This window comes from Clinocottus analis, unplaced genomic scaffold (assembly GCF_023055335.1).
Source record: "Clinocottus analis isolate CAN_PGR_092001 unplaced genomic scaffold, fCliAna1.0.p SCAF_21, whole genome shotgun sequence".
NCBI classification, from domain to species: Eukaryota; Metazoa; Chordata; class Actinopteri; order Perciformes; family Cottidae; genus Clinocottus; species Clinocottus analis.
In genome coordinates this window covers 4568225-4594096 of record NW_027175943.1, presented here as the reverse complement: position 1 = coordinate 4594096, position 25872 = coordinate 4568225, and the positions used below count along the sequence as shown (strand labels likewise).

Genomic DNA, 25872 nt, shown 5'->3' with positions numbered 1-25872 from the left:
AAGAAGAGGAGGAGAAACGGTGCCGAAAATGCATCACTTTCTGTTAAAGCCCCATGCGCAGGTCATTCCTCGGCTTTCCCGGAGGAAGCCACAGGGATGAGGAGGAAGAGGAGGAGGAGGAGGAAGGGGGGGGGGGGGTGAGGCGGGTGGAGACACTTGTGTACGACGTGGACTGCGCTTACCTGTGGCGGCTACAATTGCAGCATCCGACGCGTGGCCGGGTAGATTATTGGAGTAAGTGCACTCCGAGCCCAGTACCGCATAGATGACGAGTCCACGTAGCAAAACATTCAAGACCTTGTGGCTGTAACTCATGGTGGAAGAAAGACACACACACACACACAAAAAAGAGCTAGTAATTCGTATCCGTGGGAGTGGGGATGACTGGGGCAATCCCGGGGAGAGAGAAAAAAATGTCAGGTTCAGACTGGAAAAACACAGCAATAACCCCCTCCTCCAAAAAAAAATGTCTTTTTAAATGTGGTGTGTCACCAGAAAAATAGACACCTGGAAATGCACCAACTTCAAGAAAAAAAATCCCCGCAGTAGACGAGTGTGAGCTATTATATTGAGTTTGCAAACCCGACCGACTAGCAGCTAAACCGGGAGACTGCTGTCACGGAGGAGCAAGGAATACCTGCAAAATAATAGTTCATCTTGGATCAACGACGAGCCGAAACTACTTTGAAATAAGACCCCCCACCACCTTAAAAACAAGCTTATGATAAGGTTGTTATCCTAAGGGTTCACTGGCTTCAGAGAGGAGACTGCTGCGAGCTACGACAAGCCAGCCCCCCATGTCTAATTATATCAATTTAGAATAAATATATATTTATATATATGAGCAGACTACAAAAAAAGACCGCGTAGTGAGCAAACGCACATGCAGCCTCGTCTGGAGGAATCTCCTGTGTCCAAAACAAAAACAGTCCCAGTGAAGAGCTCTCTGTGTCCGCCGCGGAATATCCGCGAGTCGAGGAAAAATAACACGACCCAAGAGCTGTGTTTAAATCCTTACGTGGGCCTGTGAGTGGGGAGAAAACAGTCTCTGTACTTCCACGTACAGTACACAAACACCGGGGACAGCTTCGGCATATTGAACTCGCAGCGTCTCATAGGTCCGCCTCTTCACGCGAAAGGAGCAAATCCCAGCGCATCCCCCCCAAAAAAAGAAAACCACCACATTCACGGCGTTTTCGTCTTCTTCTTCTTCCTCGTTTCCCCTAATCCTTCCGCGCCCAAACCCCGCACGCGACGTCCGCCTACTTTGGAGGTGAAGTTGTTGTATTTTTTGTGTGTTTTAAGTCAGCAGCCTTTCACGACTCGGCGTGATACTGCGATGCCTCCAGTCATATCGGCTGCTGCTCGCCGGCCGACGCAGACCAACGGAAGGGAGGGCGAGCGCGAGCGGGCCGGAAGTCAGGATGCAAACTGATTTGACATCAGGATGGAGAGGGGGCGGGGCTTAATTTGGCCACAACTACTGCTGCGTGCAAGGTTTGAGCGGAAGAGTTTTTTTGTGTGGAGAAATTCAACAGGACATCCCTTCCGTGCGACCCCGGTTTTCTGCTTTAAAATCCTCCTTACAAAGTTTCTTCTTTTTTTTTCCTGTCATGATGACGCGAAGGAGGATACCCGCTTCATTGTTATTTTTTTCACTTCCCCACTCGGGGGCGGGGCCACGCAAGTTTTTCCCTCCCGGCTGAGCTCCCATTGGCCAGAGTGTCCCAACATGGCACCAGCTGATTGGTCGATTCAGGCAGCACTTTGTGTGTCACTTTTAAAGAGGCTCGACGCGGGAAATAAAGTCACGTTAAAGGGCAAAGCCAGTGTTAATAATCATAATCTTAACAATATAAATAATAATACTAATAGTGGTAATGTTAATATATTATACCACTACCACACAATCATTACGTTTTTACCGTTAACTCTTCTGCAATGATAGTGGGAAATAAAACAGACACCAATCGCATCTATCCTTCTTTTGCTTTTGTGGTTATATTGGTGGAACTCCAACCTCAAATCTAACCAAACACTTAGTAACAGAAGTCATATCTCCCTGCAATGCCACACATCGACCAGCAGGAGCAAGTCCTGTGTGAGTGCACAGCAGGTAACAGTTGTCTCAGGAGGAACAGACTTCTTGAGGACGAAGGAGGTGCATGATAAAAGAGTCACCCATGGGTGTCAGAGTAAACAGGTGGGAGGTAGAGCAGGGAGAGAGGGAGACACGAAAGAGAAGAACAGCATAATTCGATACGTGCCCGCAGAAGGAGGGGGGAGGCAGGGAGGAAGGAAGGAAGCCAACAACGAGGGAGGAATAGAGCAGATGCTGCATGTAGGAGGCGCGGGGGCGGCAGGTCAAGTCCTTCAGCGCTTTGAATCTGTCACTTACCTTTTCAGCCTTCTCTAGAAACCACTATGGTGAGCGCCAGAAATACAGTACGCCGTGTCCAAATATCTACCCGGTTACACAAGAAAATAACGCAATTAGGAGCAGGAAAGATCAGGCACCAAAGTACTGCAGCGAGGCTGAATACAAAGCTGCCAAACATTTTAAGGTCTAACCTTTTAAAGGTTGGATTCAATAACCAAGAGGATGGATTCAAACTATTTTATTTCATTGAAAAAAGAAAAAGAAACATGTCATTTGAAGACATTAAATGGGGTTGGAAGAAAGACATTGGCTGATAAAGAATACTGTTAATAATATAAAAAAAATGATTTGATTGCATTGAAATGAGAGCTGAAATACATTGTATGCACTATACAATATAGCTGAATACATTCAGGAATTTAATGCAGAATTTTAAATAACTGTTTAATGATGAAAGTAAATAAATACTGGCACTAGAGGTGCTAAATTCTCTTCAGCAGTAATACGCAATTTCTTCATAAAGACAATAAATGATGTGTATACACAGCAGCTTCTAATATATATATATATTTATATAAGTTACATATTAATCCAGTTTGTCATTTGACTCATTCGTTCCTCTCAACACATTGGCGCACTCTAATGCTTCCAATCTTCCTCACTCATTAGCGACACCATCCTCTAATAGCGTTATAAAAAACAGAGCCGAGTAAATTGCAGGAGCTAATTAACACTTCATTAGCCAAGCTTGGAGACGTTACTGTTGTTCTCCTTTTCGCAAAAACAATTACTGCTTCATGCAACCCGTCCTCTGAATGAGCTTCTCCGCTGACCCAAGCACTGTCGTGCGTATCGTGTTTCCCAGCAGAGCGTATATGGCTTAAGAGGGTTAGCTTAGCCTTCCTGTTTAGGCTTCACATACACACTGTATGATATCTAATAACATATGATAGCGGGGGTATTCACTGTTTATGGTACATCCATGCTAAAGAGGGGTTTTGGCTTTTTGTTTGACATGGTGCAAGATACGCAGCATCTCCCACACTGGAGTGTTTCTCAATGGAGGATCGCCAACACACTGCGTTGGGTGGTCACAGCGCTGCAGGGTGGCATTTTGGGCCGACGCACAGATCACATCCTCTAAGTTTCCACGCTCCTCAGATGGCGGTGGCAAACAGGAAGATCTGGATGAGCGGCATGACCTTCAGGGTCGAAAGGTCAGCGAGGACAGCCTGCAAGTGTGCACGTCAAAACGAAACACAAATGAGATGTGTCATCGAAATCGCCCGGCGTGGCCCACTGAGCCCCTCCCCCCTTTTTAAGAGACATATTCCTACATAAAACCAGAAAGAAAAAAAAGAGCAGAGAACGACGTGCACGATGATAGTGCAGGATCCTTGGGAAGCGGCAACCCTTGCTTAAGAGCCCACCGCTCCCCAAGTCCTTATGGGATCGGAGAGAGATTAAATTTAGGGGCCCTATCATGTTTAGAGGGAGGGTTTAATATTACAACGCTGGGCCCGAGGTTCTAAATATAAGATAAGGAGCAGTATGTTATGATATCTTCTCTCTGCTGGGGCAGGTGGTAAATGAGCAAGCAAATATTGCCGGCCAGCACCTTGAAGCGACGCATCAGCCTGTCGCTCCAAGCGTCATATTGTAGTTTAACCCCTTCGCCCTCGGGGGGAGCGAGTCATCGTGTGGGTTACTCTTGGTCCCGGTCATACGATAGTGGGAGCACAGTATGGGAGCGGGCGCGGTATACAGCGCAGACACGCACAAGCATAATATTACTGGTTAGGATCATAATGCAACACAAGAGGCCGTGCACACGCTAATAAGAGGAGGCCCTAGTTTAGCTCCAAGGTGTGTGAACGCCACATTTGCGTGACCGAATTCAGACTTATCAAACATGGTTCTGCACAGAAAGATGACATCTGCTCTGGCTTGTCTAATATTCTTTGTGAAATCACAAGCTTGTTTCTTTTCAGTGGGAGTGGGAGGGGTGAGGATCCTGAAGTGTCCAGCCAGGCATTTTTCAGACATGTGCATGCAGAAGACCGGGTTACTGGTCCTGGCTGGTCAATAACGGCTATTTACAGCCTTCCAGGAGTATGTGGGGGGACAGGGAGAGGACCGAAGTGTCAAACACACACACACACACATAAGTCGAATGTGAGACAGCCATACCTCAGCTGAGCCCAGGGACGTCACTTCCATCAGGTTCTCAGCGCGAAAGGCGAACACAGCGGCTGCAAGGACTGGAAGAGGTTCATGTGTAGGGGGCGGGGGGGTTATCGGAGAGCACATGTTGTGAGAGGTGACAGAAGAGATGAAGGAAAGATGAAAGGAAAACAAAAGGGACAGGGTTTAAATAGAGAAAGGTAAGAGTGTCCATACAAATACCAAGGCTCTTATCGCAGAGTTTGGAGTGAAGTAAACTCTTACCCGCAACAACTTCAAGTGAATCGTATCCCAGGATCCGGTCCCAGAGGAGAAGCAGCTGGTCAGTAGACAGATAGCCGGAAAAGGCCCGAACCATCCACTTAAAGGCGATACGCAACCTGGGGACAAAACTACCACATCTCAAGGCTCCAAGAATAGATTCTGTTTATTATTAGGGAGCCGTGATTACACGTATTCACCACCAGATGGCAGAGGCGCATAATAGAAAAAAGACGTGTCTGTGTCTGTGTGTGCGTGTCTGTGTGTGTGTGCAGGGTGTAGGCGACTCCCAGGCTATTTTTAAAAAGCAGCTAAATACAGAAATGTAAAGGAAGTCGGAATTCAAGAACCTTGATGAAGAAAGACAAAGAGTGTGTCGACAATGTGAACAAGAAATTGTGACGTTGTGGACCAAGATGAATATATGTTTGCTGATGATGATGATGCTTGCAAGTAACTCCACGTTGAACATTTCAGCCAATAGGACTTTTTGAGCTTTAGGAAATACAGAATAGCAACACATTTACTGCACCGCTGGCTCATTGGAATTCTTTGCTCTTTTGGTTCACTTGCGTCATTGTTGTTGAGTTGATTAGTAGTTGAACGCACGGGGACGAATCACCCTCTATCATTCGACTGTTGGACCACAAGGAGGAGAGGTGTGTGCAAGGCTACTCACGGCTGCGCCCCAATTTGTCTCAGGTGGTAGAAGAGCTGAGGCAGGTGTGTCTGGAGCAGCCGCTCAAACTGCAGGCACAGCGACACGATGCCCTGCAGGAGCACGTGGGCAGCAGTTAGGCGCATTCGTGAGGGAAGACGGACAGATAAACAGAATATTTTTCATCTTTTATCTTTATTTGGCTGTAGCCATATATATTTTTTAAAAAGAGTAATAATCTGTGAGTTTACCGAGGGCGAGGAGGAGATGGAGTGTAATCTAAAGAAGTAGCGGATGTACATTTCCCTGAATACACTGTACAGCTTGGATGGCTCGTTGTACAAGAAACACAAAGGTGCCACTGCAGGACAACGCAAACATGCACACACACGCACACACACAGACACACACACCCACACAGTTATATATTGCTGTTGCAGTATTCCTCCTGCAAGTTTAGTGCGAGAGCTAACAGGGGCAGAATATACTCACCATACATTGAAAACCCATGGAAAGGAATTACACCTGTGAAAATTAGATGTTTCAGTCAATGCAGTGATGCATTTGCGTTTATTTATGTATTTAGGATAAGTCCCTTGTGATGAGGCCATACAAACAAGAGGCTTCAACAATAAAATGGCAACAAACAAAAACAACACTTATTAGTATCTAATTATGTCTGTTAAATGGCCCAAAGCAGCCGTTTAACAGTTTAGTCACTTTTAACATGGACAATGTGTCAAAATAGGAGATCAAAGCATTCTTAAACATGTCAAATGTCAAATATATGTTAGAATGTAAATCATTGTATTATCAATGTCGATAAACAGCGTGTAATTTAGTCTACATAAAAAACAACTTTCACAGAAAATGTCAAATCCTGTATTTCTGTTATTTTCTAAATGAAACGATGTGACGTAGATGTTTGCAGGCTCACCGTTGGGAGGGTAAACGACAGCACACTGCTCATCTTCTGCTTTCCCTGTGGACCCGACACACAGATCAATCTATAAGCAGGCGCTCATTAGTACTACTACTGTACTACTACTACGAATGCACCCGCATCTGGGTCAAGACAACAGTGGCGCTCTTTTAAATTGATGTGATGGTGTGTGATGGGGGTCTGTGTGTGTGTGTGTGTGTGTGTCTTTGGTGAAGGCCACCTCATCTCACCCTGGATGAAGGATCTGGGAGGAGTGGCGCTGTTGTATTTAAAGTGCTCCAAAACGGCGGTGTCTCGAGAGAAACACAGCAACACCTGGCAACACACAGGCGTGGTATTAAAACAGACTCACACCCACACACACGTCCACGTACACACACACACACTTCAGGTGCGGATTACATGCACAATATGCAACATAATCCTTGCCTGACAACAGGGAATAAAGGAGTCAGAAGTTAATACACTCTTTTCTTTGCTCGGCAGCCGGTAATGGCCTTGAGCGGTCTTGCTTTTAATTCCATTAAAGCGTCGCACCTGCGGAGCTTTCCATAAAGCCAAACCGCCGACTCATCGTTCGAGTCCAGCCGGCTCCTTTACGAGGGATTCTCGATTCTGATCAAATTGTATTTGATCAACAAGTTTCCGATTTGCTCAGCGTTCATTTCACGACTGCTAGCCTGCGCTTCAAACAACGCGAGCCTGATGACAGACACGTCTATCTGCCTCTATGTCCCGCCCCCGCATGCTCTATATGAATGTGTGTGTGTGTGTGTGTGTGTGTGTGTGTGTGTGTGTGTGTGTGTGTGTGTGTGTGTGTGTGTATTCAGCTGTGAGAGGGTGTGCCCCACAGAGCAGAGTTATTTTTGGCATATTTATTTTTTCTATAAATAATTTTATTTAAAACCATTACAAAAGGCTAGACATTAAACCTTAAACCCTTTAAAAAAATGCAATTATGTTTCTCATACAACAATATTCTACGTTAAACATAACTGTGGTATGTCTCGATAAGCCTTACAGTGAACGTGTCGACTCATAAATAAATACGGTCTCATTATTCTTGATTGTGTCTGAACAGTCGTGGTTTGAAATATGAACATTTATTTGCAGACTGTGTGGGCGAAAACACACGAGGAGCCTGATTCTCCTTCACAGGAATTCTTTACAATCCGGTTCATAAAATGCAATAATTAAGGATGGAGTCGCGGCGTTATGAGGTGCACCTGCGGCCGCAGGGGCTCGAATGGACGCTTGCTTCCCAAAACGACCCAGTGAAGGAAGAGCTCTTTCCATTGCGCTCCAATTTCCGTGTCTTTTCGAGAGCCGATTTCATTTCCACCGGCCACTTCAGCTGAATTACATTGGGGGCGGGGGATAATCTGTCTGGGGCCGAAAATAAGACGGCAGCCATTTATAGGAGTAAATTAACAGGAGAGGCCCGTAGCGTGCGTCTGGGTCTTGAAGTGGACTCGCTGGGTTTGTGATAGATTGTATCCGGGGAAACGCTTCATGAATGGAGGACGCATCATAAGAAATTTTACATAAATGCCGGAGAAATAATGTAGGTAAATAGCTCGAGCAATTACGATTGCTTGAGTAATGTAAGTTATGGACTTAAAAGCCCAGAGGAGTATTTTAATTAGTGCAAACTTTGTTTTGTACAAGTACCCAATCAGGTGGAGACGTATTACTCATCTATTCGCTACATTGAAAGGTATTTGTTTTTAATGTCAACATAAAACCCTCCAAAGTGACTTCATTTTCAAATGAATCAACACGTTTGTTGTTCCTTCAGTGTGTACTCGTGCTTTCCTCCGGTATAACCCGTTTGAATCGGCGCTCCGTCCCACAGCGAGTGGATTCTTTCACTGCTTGGTGAGTTTGCCGTCGGTCAATATTGACAGCGATAGCAGCGCTTTGTTCCCGCGACGCCTCGCGCGCTCATTGGTCGGCCACCGAGGAGCGTGACGTGCTGACAGCTGCCGAATAAACTGGTTGCCGAGTACGTGCTGATGCTCGTCTATCAGCGGCGAAAAGGCAAACAGAGCGGCGGCTGCCGGAGCGGCTAATGACAACCGGTTGTATCCTCGACTGGCACGAATACGTAACTGTAGGCAAAGAGGAACGCCGCAAAGCAGAAAGCGTCAAATAACTCAGCTCCTATCTAGAGGATTGAAAAGGAGGGCAAGTAGGTAGGTAGGTAGGTAGGTAGGTGAGATAGGAAGGTAAGTAAGTAAGATAGGTAGGAAGGTAGGTCGGTAGGTAAGTAAGGTAGGTAGGTAAGATAGATAGATAGGTAGGTAAAATAGGTAGGTAAGATAAGTAGGTAGGAAGGAAGGTAGGTAAGATAGCTATATAGATATATAGATTTGTGTGAGACCATGTAACTATGCTGACTGATGAAAAGCTACTCGTGATAAAAATCTATTATTTGTATTAATATGAGAATCCATCCACAAATGAGGGAAGGACAGAACGTGTTTGTATCCTACATTAACCTTAAAAGTTCGGTATAAAAACTGAAAACAGATTTTTAGTTACCTCATATTTTGAGTAATAAAGACGTACGTCGGCTGAAGAATGAAAATGTGAATAAAAGCGTTATTACAACTTCGCCACGGTGTATCCAACAGACATGGGATGTGTGGAAAACCATGAGACATGGAGAGAGGAGAGCCCACCTGATAGAGGAAGTCCTCAAACACAAAGTAGTAGTCGTCGTTGCTGGCGGTGAGCTTCACATCCTGGAGGGCAGGGCGTTTGGGAATTACATTCGAGTGCATTAACAGATTACAGATTGTGTGTAACAGAAAATACTTCCAGGACCAAAGCTTTAAGCGTCTGTTTTTGAATTCAGTGTAGCACCCTGAGTGACGAGTACCTTATAGATGAGGTTGTCCACCAGCAGGTCATGTTGTATGACTCCAGCCGTTAGCTGCTCGTAATGCATCACGTCCTGAAAACAACAAAGAAACGACATGTTTTACATGTGTAGTAACCTGCATAATGAAACCCGAACGCTTACACAGTTGGGTGTTAATCCTACTCTGGGATTATCTGGACAAAATCAAACTCCAGCTCATTGTTAAAGATCTCCCTCTCTAAATCAAGTTTATGCGTTCTGACAGCGATGACAGAGGGATTGAACCGAGTTTTAAAGGATGGGTGTCGTGTTTCCGAGCACATGGTTAAACTCAAACGTGTCTCTGGTTTAAAGGAGAACAGAAACAGAGAGGAGCATTTAAACTATTGAGGTAACATGGGCAGCATCAATGGAAGACACGTGAGAGCAAATTCTGCCAAAATACTAGAAAAGGGATTCATTCGGGTCACGGTGGGTCATTGCTGCTATTCCTAAAAAGGAGAAAATACCGTCAGACAAAGAACATCGCTGAAATAGTCAATAAAAATTAAAGTAATCACCAAGATGCAGGTTACGTAATGGGACAACGCACGTACCGGCTCTGCAACGCTGAGTGTTTAATGTGTTCGCCCTTTGCCGTCCGCAGCCACGTTAACGCTCTCCAGACCTCCGTCGTGTCCGTGTTACTCTGCCTCAGAAATCTCGCCATCGCAAGCATTGTTTCACGAACGCGGCCTCGACAGGAGACTCTGGCCTCCGGCACGTTGCTCAGCGCTTTGCCACGCAGAGTATCGCGGCTCTGTTTGGGCTAACGGTGCTGAAGCGGCTGCGTTTGATTAAACTTTACATTCGCACGCACGGGACGAGCCAGAATAAACAGGACCCGGGTGGAGTGGGATGGAGGGGGGCGAGGGGTTAATACACAGATTATGTTGCAGGTCAGTGTTTGGGTTTTTCACTGTACAACAGTGTCAATCCCAGGAAACAAAAATACACAAGAAAACTTCACCTTGTCGTGCAACAGTTTGGGAATCAGTGCAGCTGTGTGTGCTCGGCCGCTTTAAAAGAAACACTGGCGGTTACTGGCCGCCGCCAGGGTGCAACTCAGCTGTGTGTGTGTGTGTGTGTGTGTGTGTGTGTGTGTGGTACCTGTGGCTGGTTATTAGAGTTCAGGATGAGGGCCCACAGGTCTGCACGCAGCCCAGTGGAGCAGCCCTGCCTGCTGTACTGCTGCGCTGCTGCACTGTCCTGCTCCACCAGCACTAGTTCAGAGAGAGAGAGAGAGAGAGAGAGAGAGAGAGAGAGAGAGAGAGAGACAAAGGAGTCAGACACAGAAGAGAACAATGGAAAGGGTTCAGGAGACGTGGATAATATTTCACTCGGTCTATATTTCCTCCATGGAAAGTTTTAGCCGAACACATTTGATTTAATAAACTCTAAATTAATTAAATCAAAATAAATAAATTAAATGATTTCCTAATCAAATGAAGGCAAATGTAATTAAAATGAATGTAATAATTAATTAATTAAATGGATTTTGCATTCAATAGATGAGTTACATGTAATTTGATTCAATCAATTCAAATTAAATTGAAATGACATCAAATGTATTTTATTAATTAAAATCAATAATTGATTTTAATGAACTGATCAATTATGAATTAATCAAATGTACTTTAATTAAATCAACCATTAAAATTACATCAAAATAACTATATTGATTGTAATTTAATTTAACACAATAAATTTGACCTGTCAACCAGAATGCATCTGACAAATAAGATTCATAAAAAAGCCTCATGATTTGCTGGTAAAATGACATCATATGTACAAACAGCAGCTGTGAAAATGAACACCTGCACGTCTTGACCGGCCGCACAACAACAACTAGAACGGTTACGAGGGTTTTGTTTTCTCCTTTCGAAGAAAACTTGGAAAGGACGACCATGAGCACAGAAATAAAACATCTTCCGGACTTTGATGCATCCCAAAAACAAAAAAGACAAGTTATTAAACTACGACAAACACGAGCGGTGGCTTCGCGTCCACACACAGCGTTTTCCCCGATTTCCCTCTGACAATCTATAAACTTTAAAAAAAAAAAAATCATAACACAGACATTCCCATAACGGTGATAATTACAAAGCTTTCCAAAAAGAAAAACACTCTGGAAGCAACCTCTCCCTGCATCTCCATATTACCCTAAATCTGTTGTGGCAGAAGCCAAAAACACACGGCCCCTTGACTCAAGGTGCCGGCCAGTCATAACATAAACCAACGCACTCCTCGGCTCTTAAATTTCCTATCTGAGTGCACTTAGCGCTCGGGTCTGGAACGCAACCCGGAGCCCAAAACGCGCAGCCGACCTCGGGTGAAATACTGGCCCCGGGGCCTCCGGGAAGGAGGTCTGGAGGGGGGGTGGGGGGGGGTGTATATAGTTTCAGACGCCTCGTCGATTGACGTCTGATTGGTGTCCATAATAAGGTGGGTGTTCACGGCGGGGTCGTTGCAGAGCGATGGGAAGAGACTTAAAGCGTCCATCGCGCTGACATCGGCACCTGAGACGGCGCAGGAGGAGATTCATTAAGAGATGACAGTCAAACTGTTATTTCTAAATATAAATAAGGTATTATTACACGCACTCTATTCACAATTATAAATATATGTATAAAAGTATTCATCTTTCTCTTTCAGCTGTTATTCTTTAGTCCTCTTCACTGGCATTCAGGGATGTCTCTGAACAACGTGTCGGTGCACAAAACGTCGTCAGGTTCCTTTTTTTTCCTCTTACGCACCTGTCCGTCCACACGTGTGCAAAGGTTTGTACTCATGAATGATGATGATGATGTATTGATCCTCCTGGTGATCGGCTAGCGCTCTCGGTTCAGATTTGAGTGCTTGGCCCTCTATATACACCTGCCTGCAGCTCTTGTGTTTGCACTTCATTTTGATCAGTTTGTGGAGAAAACGTTTCACATTAAGGGATTTAAAAACCTCAACTAAAGGAGTGCAACAGGAAGCCGATCACAGCAATATGATACGAAACAATTGAACCAAACACTGACCTTTTTTCCCCATTTGAACATACTCGTTTTCAAACATGTCTGCGCATGAAGGAGAGAGAGAGAGAGAGAGCGAGAGAGAGAGACAGCGAGAGGACAAAACAGATTAATAATCGGCCGGCAGCGGCTCAGTTTTTCAAACTAATGTTATCTCTTTGATTTACAAACACGGAGCCGGTGGATACGGTTCTATTTGAAGTCTAAACACCAGGCTGGAACAATGTCAATATCTGGACTTAACAGAGATATTGTTTGAGAAAACGCAGACCGCCATGTGGCACCGGAGAGGTAAACACACCATTAAACCCCAGTGTTCATGAGGTAAACACATTTATTTACGTTATTTCTGATTCATTCCACCGCTAGAATGAAAATGTGTTTCGGTATGAAATTAAAAAAGCTACTGAATGGACCTCTTTGTATTAATAATCATATACTACATGTTAGTATGTATTTGATTGGATAAAAACACTTCTAAAAAGGTTAAATACTGTAAATAGACATTTAAGCTGCCCAGAGAAGAAACCATTAAACTAGCTAACTTGTTAAAGGAATAGTTCCACATTTGAGGCATTATTAATAATGTATATAATATTATAATGTATATTATGGCAATTTGCTCTCCTGCCATGAAAATGATGAAAATCAACGCCCCGTTAGTCTGTCGACTAATCTTAGCTGAGCTTAGCTTAGCTGAGACGTGTCGTTTCCTCACTTACGTTGTTGTATGACTCAAACAAAAAAGACACAATGATACAACCGAGCTTCAGATGCGCTTGTAGGTTGATTCAGACTCATGTTGTTTTCAGTCTTTGTGCTCTCCTTACGCTAACCAGTCGCTAGCTACCCCTGCATATTTACCGTACCGACATTAGAGCGTTATCCATCTTCAGATGAAAGAAAACAAATAATCATATTTCCTAAAAAACAATATTCTTTAACTTCGACGGTGTGTGAGTTTGTGTAGCTGTCCAGTAGTACCAGGATGGATGTGTGCATGGTCATCGATCCCCAACTGCCCAGTGGTCAGGCTCAGCTCTGAGTAGGCCTGTCTCTGACAATTTAACACACACAAAAACAAACAAAAAAATCAAGTTCACAGCTTTCAACTAGATTGTGCAAACCCGCTAACTCTAACCTACCAGCTGCGGGATGTCTCTGACATTCAGGGGAACCTGGATGAGACCCCAGTGGCTCCTGACGCTGACGTCCTCGCTGCCGTCGTGGTTTTGATTCCGCAGGCCGACTAACACCTGAGCAGGAAGCAACGACGTGGCATGAGAGGAATTATGTTAGTTTTTTCTGTACACTGAATACTGTTGGAGAGCAGAAATCTGCTTTTACCTCCAGGAAGTCTTTGGGGGCGTACACAGGCCTGAAGCTCGTGAGATCTGTGGGGACACGAAGACAACAATGAACCTCTACTTTCTGGAGTACGACTGACACTGAGCTTGTGTCCTTCCAGCTGATGCGTGTTGACAATGTTTACAACTTCTCTTCCAGAACATGTTCAGCGGCTGTAAAAAAACTAGACTACACAAATGAATCCAACCAAAAAGTCCACTTAATCAACGTCAACCTGAACACGCTCTGGAACGCATTCGTGACACTCGGCTGGACTGCTTCTCCTAAAAGTCACCAGAGCAGTATAGGAGGTGTAGGAGGAACACTCGGGCAGCTTTAAGTGGGACTTCCATGCGCTGTAAAGCAGCGTGTCATCCCCGGGATTGAACGGAAAGGAGGGGACGCCGCTCGTTATCGCATCTCCGTCCGAGGGGGTCTGGACAGCTTCTACATTCACAGTCCAAAGTGTTTATAGCTCTCGGGACGGCACATCCTAAATGTTATGATATGGCAGTGAGCTGCGATAGCAGTGTTAGGAAACGCGGTCACCGTGCTCTTTGTAAATGTACTGCCGTCAAGCGCAAATGGTTTTTGGTTCATTGAGAGCTTTTCATAGCGAGGTGTGACACGTGTCCTATGAGACTAAATGATGTGAAATACTAAAATACTTGAGCTGTGGTCAAAGACAATCATAGCAATCATAGCAGCCCAAAGGCTGTGCTGTCACACGTTGAAGCCCGATATATAAGCGAGCAGCTATATGTGAAGCCAGAACACCAGGATCAACATCTGGAAACCACTCTATACATGTTTCATAGGGTTCAGCGTGTGCCTGTGAGCATCTCTGCTGGATAAACACTGGTTGGAAAGCAAACGTGGACGCGCTAGATCTGGTTTGCAGATGCAGAATACAGCGTCGTCTGACCGATGCACCAGCGAACAGACACATCAACAGTAATCGTTCATCGGGGGGGGGGGGGGGGGGGTAACGTCTCCAGACCTGGTTCGTCTGTGCCCATCTCGTTCCATTTGTTGGCGAGCTCCTTCTGCTCCGCTTCGGGCCTCTGCAGACGGGAAAAGGGGAGGATTTCAACAAACGATTGCCACACGGCCACAACGGAAACGATCTTGAAAGTGTCACATCGGGAACGTTATCGTGAATATAATCACGCGTGCACAAGAACAACATCAAATTATTATTATTAAGCCGATTCGCCAAACTGCCCGTTTCCTGATTATTGTCGGCCTACAGCTACCGAGGCATCGCTAACTCTTTCTGGAGCTCAACCAGACTATTGTCGAGCTTCGGCCTCAGTCAGCTCGGGGGTGAACATTATACAGGCTTCAGATTAGATTTTTGCACAATGCCGCTGCCAGAGAATCTCAAGTAAGAGCCGTTGTAATTATACTGCTGTCGGTCGACCGTGATTGACAATATATTTTCGTTACCATGCGAGCCAGAGGCACTCCAAGTTCGGTGCTCATGCTGTTCAGGCTTTTGAGGACACGCTTCTCCCAGCTGGCCTGTGGAAGACGAGAGCACCCACACTCAAGAGACAATTTGGCTTCGGACACAGCGTTACAAATATCTTGTTGATAAAAAAAAATTTAAAAAAAGAATGTCTCTGAAATAGACCCGGCTAAAAAGACATCAGTCAGAGACGTAGCAGGAGAGAGAGGACAGAGGAGTGACGGAGATAGGAAGAGACAGACTGACCTGTGCCTTGCGCATGTAGGCCAGCGGCTCTTTGAGATGCTCTGGAGGAGCTGCGGGATGGCTCGGGGGCAGCTGGCTAGAATAAGCAAACACAAGAGAGGAGGAGGGTGGGGAGGGGGGGGGTTAGAGTCCAATAAAAGAAAGCTTGATCAAGTATATACATCCAAATGTCTGTTTTAGAGGGATTGAAGCCACTACAAACGCAAACAACATAAATTGTATGAAGAACTGCTTAAAGGTCCTTGACAGACGTAAGTTGTCAAACACACACACAAAAAAAAGGCAAATCCCATTTGGAGATCCTTCTTTTAGAAGCAGTCGGTCACCATTAGTGCCCGAGCGCATTAAGCTCAGATGAGACACAGCGCGTCTGCAGCAGAGACCGTCTTAGGTCTTTTTTTTCCCCCCGCGAAGCTCGCTGAGGGCAGATTGAATGACTCGAGGTCTCCGTGCGTTAAACAACGTTCAAACCAATCTAAACACCTATAAGAGCGCACGGGGCTGACTAATGGGCAAAAGGAGGAGGCATTCGTCAAAGTTATGTGTCATCCTTTAAAAGCAGAGCGTTAGTCGTCCCACGTTTCAGTCGCCGCCTCGAGAGAGCGAGAAGGGTACGTCGCCCTCCCAGGTAAAAGAGCGCGGATGAAGCTTCAAAGGGTTTTACAGCTATTCTATTCAAATAAAGATTACTAATGAGATGCGAAACGAAAGGGCATGAATCCGGATTATTATGGCGTAATTCACAATATCCAGTGAGCACATGAAGTCAATAATACTGACAGGTAGTCATCAAAAACCAGACAAAATGAGACGCTGAGCTGCTGCAGGGGCAGTTAACAATGTGAGCTACACACGTGTACAAAAACTAGCGCAAGGCAACTCTGTGTCAAAATGATCTTTAATATCTAAATGATCAAATCACTTTTTGAAACACGACAGTGTGCAAAGCGTCGCCTCCCCAGTGGGATGTCGGTCATTAGGACTCCCACCTAATAATGCCCCACAAGCTGAGTAGAGTATTGCGGATGTAGTTATTCATATTCAACATCCGTCTGGGGGCCTGGTCGCTCCTGATGAGCCGATACACTTGTCATCCGTTGCTTTAGACCACGGAATAATGAACTTAAGTCTCTGGAGAAGTGAGGACTCTTCAGGCCACTCTTTTATGAAGAACATGGACGTGTGTTCTGACATGATACATATTCTAAACTAAAGGTCCTAAAGCTGCATTTATCCCAGGAGCTTCAGTGAAAAGATGATTCCCTGCACAATGCACATGCATCAAGACTCATGAGCAGGATGCGCTTTTTTTTATGGACTTCAATTTATCCAAAAGCTACCCGCTCCAATGAATGAGCACTTCACTTCTGCTTTGTAGTGCAGCAGGTTTCCATTATTTTGAACACCCAATGGATCCAATTGACTCCTGACAGGTGTGTGAGTGTGCATAGGTATGTCTGTGTGTGTGTGTGTCAGTGCTTTCCCACAAACACTCACACACTGAATGGACTGAACTTACACATGCAGCTCCCTGTACACTGCATTCTGCAGCTGTCTTTCCCAGCCTGAAACACAGTGAGACACGTTATCACAATACGTCAGTTTGAAGAAGAAGAAGAAGAAGAAGAAGAAGAAGAAGAAGAAGAAGAAGAAGAAGAAGAAGCCCACCTGACGTTTTGAGAAAACTGCGTACGTCTTCTTTTAGGGAGTCCAATTTGATCTCAGGTTGATGCAAACACTCCTGCGTGACATTTGAGAAACAACACAAACAGGGTTGACGTGTCATGAACGGTGTTCTCGTTACTGGAGCTACAACATGCAGGTTGACAGCTAGCCGCGAGCTAACGAGCCGCCTCGCTCACTTTGGCTTGTCTCTCTATCTGAGAGTGCAAATGGCTTCCTCTCAGCCGCTGCACGATGTGAGCGATGGTCAGCGACAGCTCGGAGCCCTCGTCCATCCTCCTGAGCGAAGTGTTGCGTCTGAACCGGCACGGTTTTTGGGGGGGAAGGTGTCGCACATCCGTAGCATCCGGCCCCCCGCAGAGGTTACCGGGCAGCCGCGGTGTCGGCGGTGCGCATGCGCGGGAGGAAACAAGAGCCAAGCCACTTTGGTTCCGAGACGATCCTTCTTTTTTTTTTCTTTTTTTTTTTTACATGTGGTAAAAAAAAAAAAAAAAAGTATTGGAAGTATGTAGTGGCATGACATGGAAGTACTTCAATAAAGTACCTGAATACTGTAGTTGAATGCAGTACTCTCCATTCCACCACTGCACATTTCAAAAACACCTTCACATGTGATACATGATGTATAAGTACAATACTTAAGTACTGCTGGCCTTCAGCTCAGTTGTGTTGTACTTGAGTATTTCCCACACAAAATGGAAATATTGCAATTTGTATCGCACTACATTGCTTAAGCAATGTGACTTTCATATGATCGGATAACAAAATATAACTTTCAAATGTAAAATGTAAGCAAAATGTTGCTCACACCTCAAATGCATCCATTTTGACAATGAAATAATGCAATGTACATTCATATTATACTTCATTACAGAGCTGGTTTTATGCAGCATGAATACTTATACTTGTGATGCTTTTAGTACATGTGATGATACTTCTGTACTTTTACAAATGACACTGTTAACAGGACTTTTACTCGTAATATTTCGACACTCAGCTTTTACTTTTACTTAAGTAAAGACTCATGTGTTTTTTGCACATTTCACACATGTGAAGAGTCACTTGACACAGGTTGATGTAGGTTTCTGACGTTAATAGGAATTCCACAAGCTTTTTTTGTAATGGCATACCTTTTAAAGACCCCAATATGAATCGATCTTGTTTATCAGAGTGTTACAGCACCAGTGTTTTCTTCCTTACTCCCAAGAAAAAGGAAACTAAGATGCATCTGTTGTGAAAATGATTTCTCTCTGCTTTCCCATAAGTGACAGTAAAGTCAAAACACTGCTGAAACTCATCTCTTTTGTTTGATTAACCATAAATAACCTCGAATTATCACTGGCTGTTTGAACAGCTTCACTCCCACGAGATTATAATACCCTTAATAATAATTGTCTTGGCTCTCGCAGCGAGTATAAGACAATATTGTTCGACGTGTGACTGAAGCCAAAGCGTTTGGAGTCGCAGTCATCTGGGCTCTAATGACAGAGCATCTCTGCGCCCATCAGAACAATTACAGCACGAGTCAATGAACGTCCATATTGCTGCTGACATGTTCACATGAAATGCCACTGCAGGCTTTGCAATGTGTCATGGAGGCATGGACATGGATAGCAACATCCACTCCATCATCTGATATTTAGAAATGCATTTTTTTCTTCTTTCAGTTTTGCACCTTGGCTTCATATTATTTGGCCCCATCATTGCTCTCATTTTGACATGATGAGGTGTTGATACAGAATCAACGCCGACAATGTGATGCCAACTTGTGCAGCATCTCTATTAATACAATGTTTTACGACTGTTTGTTTTATAAAAATGAAAAGGGGGAGGGGGGGAGGAGGGGGGGCTGACTTGCAGAGACCTTAAAGGCGGGCTTGAGTGCAACCCCTGCACATGTTGTCAGTAGATGGAAATGCTGAGCACGAGAGGAACGCCGCGCGCCAGACCGGGAGCGCACGAAAACTTATAAAGACCATTAATATTATTATCGTTTTCCATATTTATTGATTTTTCTCTTCACTGTTGGCGCACATCTTATTATTTGGAGGCTTTTTTTTTCCTTTTCGTGCCGGAGCGTGACGCATGCTGTTCAGACCATATGACTGATTTTGACTTCGGGCTCGAGGAGACAACGCGACATGGAGACGTTCACGATACACGACATGCTCATCAACTCGACTGACCTGAACAAGATTTTATGCAATTTTGGAATTAAGAATATTTCAGAGTGCGAGAGCGAGCAGGACCCTTCCCCGAAAGGTAGGAATGCATCTATTTTATGTGACTGTGGGGGGGAAAAAAGAAGTAACATTCTCTCAAATGTTAAATAGTTGTATTAATTGTGATGTTTTGTTCCAAGTGCAACCAAATTGTCTCCAGTTTGTGCCAAAAGAGCGACTGTTTTTGGGGCATTTAATTGCGTCAAAGCGCATTACGCACATGTGGCTGAGGAGCTTCAGTCTGCCATCAGACACATATGTGGCCGTGAACACTGGTGAAGTGAACTTAAATGCGATTCAACACGTTATACAAGATAAAGCATTACATGGCACAAGGCTTGTGGAGAGTAAGAAGAACGCAACATTTTTTTTTTTGATTTCAGTTATTATGGTGAGATGTACTGCAATGTACAAGTTAACGGCAGCAGTATTAGATTTAGGGTGTTAATACATTTGAGAATGTGTAAGAAATTCACAGTTATTAACTGGCAGCCATTGACAAGCAACTTTCTATAAAACAAAACAGATACAACATCTATTGTAAAGTAAAATACTGTAAAAAGAAGAAGAAAAAAAGAAGAAGAAAAACACACATATAGCAGCTAATCAACATGTGTTCTGTGTATGTAACATATATGTATGACATGTCAGAGTTCAGGTGTCTCTGTGTCTCCCTCCCGCTCCTCTCAGACATCAACCAGTCGGTGCGGATCGTCCTCTACAGCCTCATCTTCCTCCTCAGCGTCCTGGGCAACAGCCTCATCATCGCCGTCCTGGTGAGGAACCGGCGCATGAGGACCGTGACCAACCTCTTCCTGCTGTCTCTGGCCATCAGCGACCTGATGGTGTCTCTGGTCTGCATCCCCTTCACCCTCATCCCCAACCTCATGAGGGACTTCATCTTCGGCACCGGCATGTGCAAGCTGGTCATGTACTTCATGGGTGAGTGGGATTACCACGTTGGGTTGTTTTTTGGTCCATCTTTAAGTCGAAATATATCTTGATTGTTGTCTTTTTGTGGTCTTAAATCTTATTTGCAGTTTAATTATACAGTTTTCTGAACTTAAAATACAACAAAAGATGACTGATCCTTCAATATATGATCTCCAAATTAGACTTTCTTTAACTGAAGTGAAGAAAATGACATGTTGGAATTAGAGTATGGGCCATGCCATTTCAGGTTTTTCATTAAAGTTGAATTAAAATGTGTAAAAGTTGCACTGTTGCTTCATTGCCTTCTACTTCCGGCTCATTTCTGCCCGATGCAAACAGATTAAACTCATACATCGCGCATTAACACTGTGTTTTTCATCATATTGTGTGAGAAAAAGAGGATATTTACAGTCATTTAAGGCCTTGTCCTGAACAAAGGTTCATGTTGATTTAGTTAAAAAGGAAAGACAAACATGTCGCACCAGTTCCGTTTTTCCTGCTTCAATATTTAAATCTGTACGTGCCGTCTAGACGGTTGTTTCATGTTGTTGTTTTTCCTACAGTACATTCTCCCTCATGAATATTTACAGAGATGGTCTATAATCAGTCTTGAGCCAACTGATGGATGGAGGCTCACATTTCCAATTAGAAGAGAAGAATGAAACCGATGCAATCACTTCAGGACTCGATCGTGGCGTTCGAGCTCCGTCGTGCTGAACGACGCCGCGCGAGCAGAGTTAGACACGAACGGCTGTTGTTTCTCTTTCTTCCACGGTCACATCCGTGGAAGGGAAACGGCTCCCACTTTGCTCCCTTTGAATCTGCAGCTCCGGGGCGAGCGAGCGCGCGCACAAGCGGCCAATGCAACACACGGTCCGATATGCAATTTCCAGAGGTGTGATGTAAGATACAGTGGCTGAACACAAGGCGAGGAAACAGCACAACCTGACCCACTTGAGTCAGACGCGGGCAAATCAAATCAGCGCAGGAGCCGAGGACGACAAAGAGCATTCACTCACGCAGCATCAGTGACCCTGCACTTTGACGCCGTGGGTGATATCCAGGTGTTCGATAATGGACAACATGTGTAACTAAACTAAAATGCCTGCTTTAAAATCATCCTATAACATGAGTGTGTTTGTGGCAGCGGCGAGGCCTTCTTTTTCTTTTACAAGCACAACATTTAAAGACTGAAATGACGCCAATTTCTTTGCTTATTACCGATTCGAATCTCTTCCAAATGATTTCTCCGGTGATAAACGGCTCTCCTTTAACTTGCTTTTGATGAATTCCAGAAGTTCCTCTCTCTCTCTCTCTCTCTCTCTCTCTCTCTCTCTCCCTCCCAGAAAGCTTTCACCGGGAGCTTCGTAACAAGGTAGTCATTACAGATGGCGCACCTTTGACTAATATGTCATCCTCATCCAATTACACGGCCGCTAGGAAGTCAGGTTTCTATTCATCGCCTCGCTTCCCGTCGCTCCGTCTCGAGAGATGACGAGCGCCGTCGTCCAGGATTATCACCCCCCATTTGTCCCGAGTGTTTATCTGTCCGCGTGCCACTTCTCCCGGCGATCACTTGAATGGATTTGGATATTTCCTGGTCGTTATCGTGGCTGAGTGTGTTAACGCTGATCTGGTCACAGATCCTCGCAGGATGTGAACCTCGATGTGTAATCGAATGTATTCTGGAGATGGAGAGGATGCAGATCGGTCACAAAGCCTCGAAGAAACTGAACCGAGGTGGACGGAAATGTTACCGAAGTAAAGGAAAAGTTGCATTCTGGGACATGCACTGCATTTGTTTTCTCGCCCAGAGTGTGACTCCCGTGTCTTTCTGTCCTTATGCAAAGCCAAGTGTCTGACATCAATCTTTTCTTCTAACTTCTGCTTCCCAAAATGTCAAAAATATTCCTTTAAAAAAATTTAAAAAACTGACTTTATTTGACTGCTGTGGTCAGACATGGCCGCTCATCCTTCATCACGCATCAGATTCTACTTCTAACGTCTCTGCTTCGTGCTCTCCTGGTGTGCGCAGGTGTGTCAGTGAGCGTTTCCACCTTCAACCTGGTGGCCATCTCCCTGGAGCGCTACAGCGCCATCTGCAACCCGCTGACGTCCCGGGCGTGGCAAACCAAATCGCACGCCGCCAAAGTCATCACGGCCACCTGGGTGGTGTCCTTCATCCTGATGCTGCCGTACCCGGTCTCCAGCGTCCTCAAGCCCTTCACCCGCCACAACAACAGCACCGGGTACATGTGCCGCCTGGTGTGGCCCAACGACGTCATCCAGCAGTCGTGGTGAGAGACGACCGCTCGGGGGAAAATGGGCTGTGGCACGGATCCGACCCTTCAGAACAAAAGCACACAATACAAATCCCAGTTTGTGAGGTTGATTGATTTAAAAACAGCTTTTGGAAGAAGGAAAAAAAAAAGACGTGGAGGCCAACAGGCTTTTAAAAGTACATTTAAGTCGCTATAAGAGAAGAAGAATGTAGGTTGATAGTGTTGTTGATGACAATACGAGTGGATGCTCTCCGTCCCTCGCAGGTACGTGTCCCTGGTGCTGCTGCTCTTCCTCATCCCCGGGATCGTCATGATGACGGCCTACGGGCTCATTTGCCTGGAGCTCTACCGCGGCATCACCTTTGAGATGTCCAGCCGGAAATCTAGCAGAGGTATGGAGATCAAACATGGGCAAGGAATCCCAAATACATCCTTTTTCTTTTTGAAGGGAAAACTCTATGGTGAATAAATTATATGAAAAGAAACAAAACCGAGAATATCCGAGTCCACGTCTCAATATTTTATGACTTCCCTAATCTGTCTGTGGTATTTATCTCCCAGCCCGCCAGGTTTATACTGGAGACATGAATCTTTAAAAACACATCTGAAGCTTATAGTCACGTTTCTTTTTTTAGAAGGCGAAAGTATTCCCGGAGCAAGCGTCACTGAAACGGAAGTAAAAGGTTCTTTGGGACTATTTTCAGCTGCGGATCGATCTACGTTTGGTGCTGAAGTGAGAGTTCACAGCATCAGGGCTGTAAGACTCACTCGAAATAGACTAACAGGGCTAACGTCCAGTAGCAAAGCATAAAAAAAAGGAGGTTTATGGCAAGAAAAATAAGGTGCAAGGTCCTTTATTATCGCTAAACTTGTATATAGCTTCTATAAGTTACATCCCAGGCTTTGAGGAAAGTCTTACATCCATCGTTCTTAAGTGAAAGACACAATTTTCAAAGTCATGAGGGATTTTTCACGGCTGATAAAACTGCACTCTTGACCCGCCGGTCTTCTCTTCTCATACTCCCCCCCCCCCCCCCCCCCCCCCCGGCAGAAAGACAGCTCAGCACCGGCAGCATCAAACCCGGCGACAACGACGGCTGCTACCTGCAGCCGTCTAAAAAGAAGAGCCTCACGCTGAGCGCGGCGCCGTCCGGCAGCAAGCCCGCCGCGGTGCGCGTGAGCTGCAGCAGCTCCACCGCCAACCTGGTGGCCAAGAAGCGCGTGATCCGCATGCTCCTGGTCATCGTCTTCCTCTTCTTCCTGTGCTGGACGCCGGTCTTCGTGGTCAACGCGTGGCAGGCTTTCGACCGGCGCTCGGCCTACCGGCTGACCGGGGCGCCGATCTCCTACATCCACCTGCTGTCCTACACCTCGGCCTGCGTCAACCCCATCATCTACTGCTTCATGAACAAGCGCTTCCGCCAGGGCATGCTGGCCACGTTCACCTGCTGCCGCTGCTTGGGGAGGAGAGGCGGAGGAGGAGGAGGAGGAGGAGGAGGGGGAGGAGGAAGGGGAGGAGGAGGAGGAGGCTTGGGGAGGTCGGCCGGCATCGGGGAGACTAGAGGGGAAGCGGGCAGGTCAAGGGCGAGGTCAAAGGTCGCCGAGCACAACGGTCAACCCCCGGCAAGCGGAGCCGGCACGCGCTTCACCTACACCGGCATCCGACCCTCGGCCTGGAGCGAGCTGACCTAAAGCCCACCGGATCCTCGCCGCTGTGTACGAGCGCCGGGCCGAGTGCAAACACTTCGAAGGGGAAGTTTTGACGTAAGCCCCTCCCCCTTCTCTTCCCTCCCCCGCCCCCCCCCCCCCCCCCCCCCCGCAGCGCTGGCGGGACCGCGTCGCTTTTTGCTCAAAGTCTGACGCGACGTGGGTACGATTGTTGTGAACGTGGAAGCGGTTTAGAGTCCAGTGCTTTTCACCGCAGATCAACGCAGCCAGATGTGTGCGTGTTTTTTTTTCTAACGCTGGCCGTGTCCAGATGTGTCGGCTCACGGTATGTAACGCAGAATACCAATTAATGCTGGTTAGCGCTCGCGTAACACACATTTTAGCTGTAAATAGCTGCTAAGACACCAAGTCGTCGTTGCATGCAAGTTCAGAGTGAAAAATATCCACAACCAGTGCCAGAAGGAAAATTACAGCGATGTTGTTGTTGTTGTTGTTGTTGTCTGCTTTACCTAAGATGAAAAAAAAGAAAACAGTTAGTGACAATTTTCAAAAGGTACTCGCCCTCTGTGATGTTCTTTTCATGACCACATTGATCCCACTTCAAGGGGTTTAGCAGCTGCTCCGGGGCCTCCGGTCACAGCTCCTCTTCATCAGCAGGTTGACTTTTTTTTGGGGTAAACTCGATGATGCCGATGAAGGCCATGTGATCGGATCAAAAGGGACTCGCCTTCTTCCCTTTCCAGGGTCAAGATTGGACTCGACCGCGTGAAGCGATCGGAAGTTTAGCTCCTCGAAAAGGAACTCTTCACCCACGAAACAATTTTGACGTCAAAGCAAACTATATCCGGCCGTACGCTCACCGCTTCCCACGTGCGTCCTCGCTCGGCGCGCGCCGTATAAAAGCAGTCTGAACGTTGTATTAAATGAAGTAATGATACGCAAGTATATACGCTGGTCAGCAGGCTGTTATGTCACAGCGTAAGCATCAAAACAGTCCTGCAGGGCACAAATAGTTCTGCCCCCGCCCTTGACCCACTGTGTTTGTGTGCCTCCGGGGGGTTGTACTGCCTGTGTGTGTACTGCATGTGTGTGTGTGTGTACTGTGTGTGCTATGGGAACTGCAGAGGCCTTATCGCTTAGTGGGACTTTGAACACCTGTATCACTTCTTCAAAGAGCAAGATTCCCGGCATCCACTGTTTTTAAAAAAAAAAAATATAGCAGCATTCATGTAGCGACTTTTTTCTCTTTTTTTCCTCCTTGTTTCTACGTGTCGCAAATGTACTACTGTTGTATATAAATCCGTACTTTTCAACGTTCGACGTCGTCAGTGGAGGTTTTGTTTCATCGCACGATGTCGTGCCCGTCTGGAAGGAAGTGCTCGTCGCCGGTCAGGTGACCGGTGAGTTCACGGGTTTGTGTTGTACATCTTCAAAGTGTTTCTTCTAGGTTGAGAAAAGCTCATCGCTGACCAGCCGGCGTCTGGTTGACCATATAAAGACGTCGAGCGGCCGGCGTGCAAATGCACTTGACAAACGGGCTCCGGGGGAGAGCAACGTGGAGCTTTTAACGGCTTTAATGAAAGTGGATCCTGGAGGACAGAGGGCATTAGGGCCACAGTCAAGTGGTGGAAAGAACGCGGGGAGTCTGCTGGGACTCCGTCCCCCAGGA

At 45.8% G+C, this 25872-nt stretch overlaps 3 protein-coding genes across 4 annotated transcripts in view; 1 reads left to right on the top strand and 2 right to left on the bottom strand.

Annotated features, from left to right (window-relative positions):
- The window catches only part of stim2b (stromal interaction molecule 2b), a 34053-nt gene extending 32678 nt beyond the window's left edge, over positions 1-1375 (bottom strand). The window contains exon 1 of the mRNA XM_068587388.1: positions 183-1375. Coding sequence (XP_068443489.1) covers positions 183-315 — 133 coding nt within the window. The 5' untranslated portion in view covers positions 316-1375. The remainder of the gene's footprint in view (positions 1-182) is intronic.
- A 1228-nt stretch (positions 1376-2603) lies between these two features.
- Positions 2604-17471, bottom strand: tbc1d19 (TBC1 domain family, member 19). 2 transcript variants are annotated; one of them, XM_068588142.1, is made up of 21 exons: positions 17278-17471; positions 17084-17156; positions 16935-16980; positions 15416-15491; positions 15148-15222; positions 14699-14762; positions 13699-13745; positions 13497-13607; positions 13336-13408; positions 12358-12396; positions 10442-10554; positions 9311-9385; positions 9111-9173; positions 6657-6741; positions 6421-6465; positions 5976-6008; positions 5735-5844; positions 5505-5596; positions 4829-4944; positions 4571-4641; positions 2604-3612 (listed from the first exon to the last, which is right to left on the bottom strand). In XM_068588142.1, the coding sequence occupies exons 1-21, from the start codon at positions 17371-17373 to the stop codon at positions 3538-3540; spliced, it is 1578 nt and encodes a 525-aa protein (XP_068444243.1). In that variant the 5' UTR covers positions 17374-17471; the 3' UTR covers positions 2604-3537. The 2 variants fall into 2 exon arrangements, with proteins under 2 accessions (XP_068444243.1, XP_068444244.1); XM_068588143.1 differs by lacking the exon at positions 12358-12396.
- A 1758-nt stretch (positions 17472-19229) lies between these two features.
- On the top strand, positions 19230-24227 carry cckar (cholecystokinin A receptor). Its single transcript, XM_068587392.1, has 5 exons — positions 19230-19360; positions 20011-20262; positions 22289-22550; positions 22800-22927; positions 23587-24227. Exons 1-5 carry the CDS (start codon positions 19240-19242, stop codon positions 24225-24227), a joined length of 1404 nt encoding a protein of 467 aa, XP_068443493.1. The 5' UTR covers positions 19230-19239.
- Positions 24228-25872: the final 1645 nt, after the last annotated feature.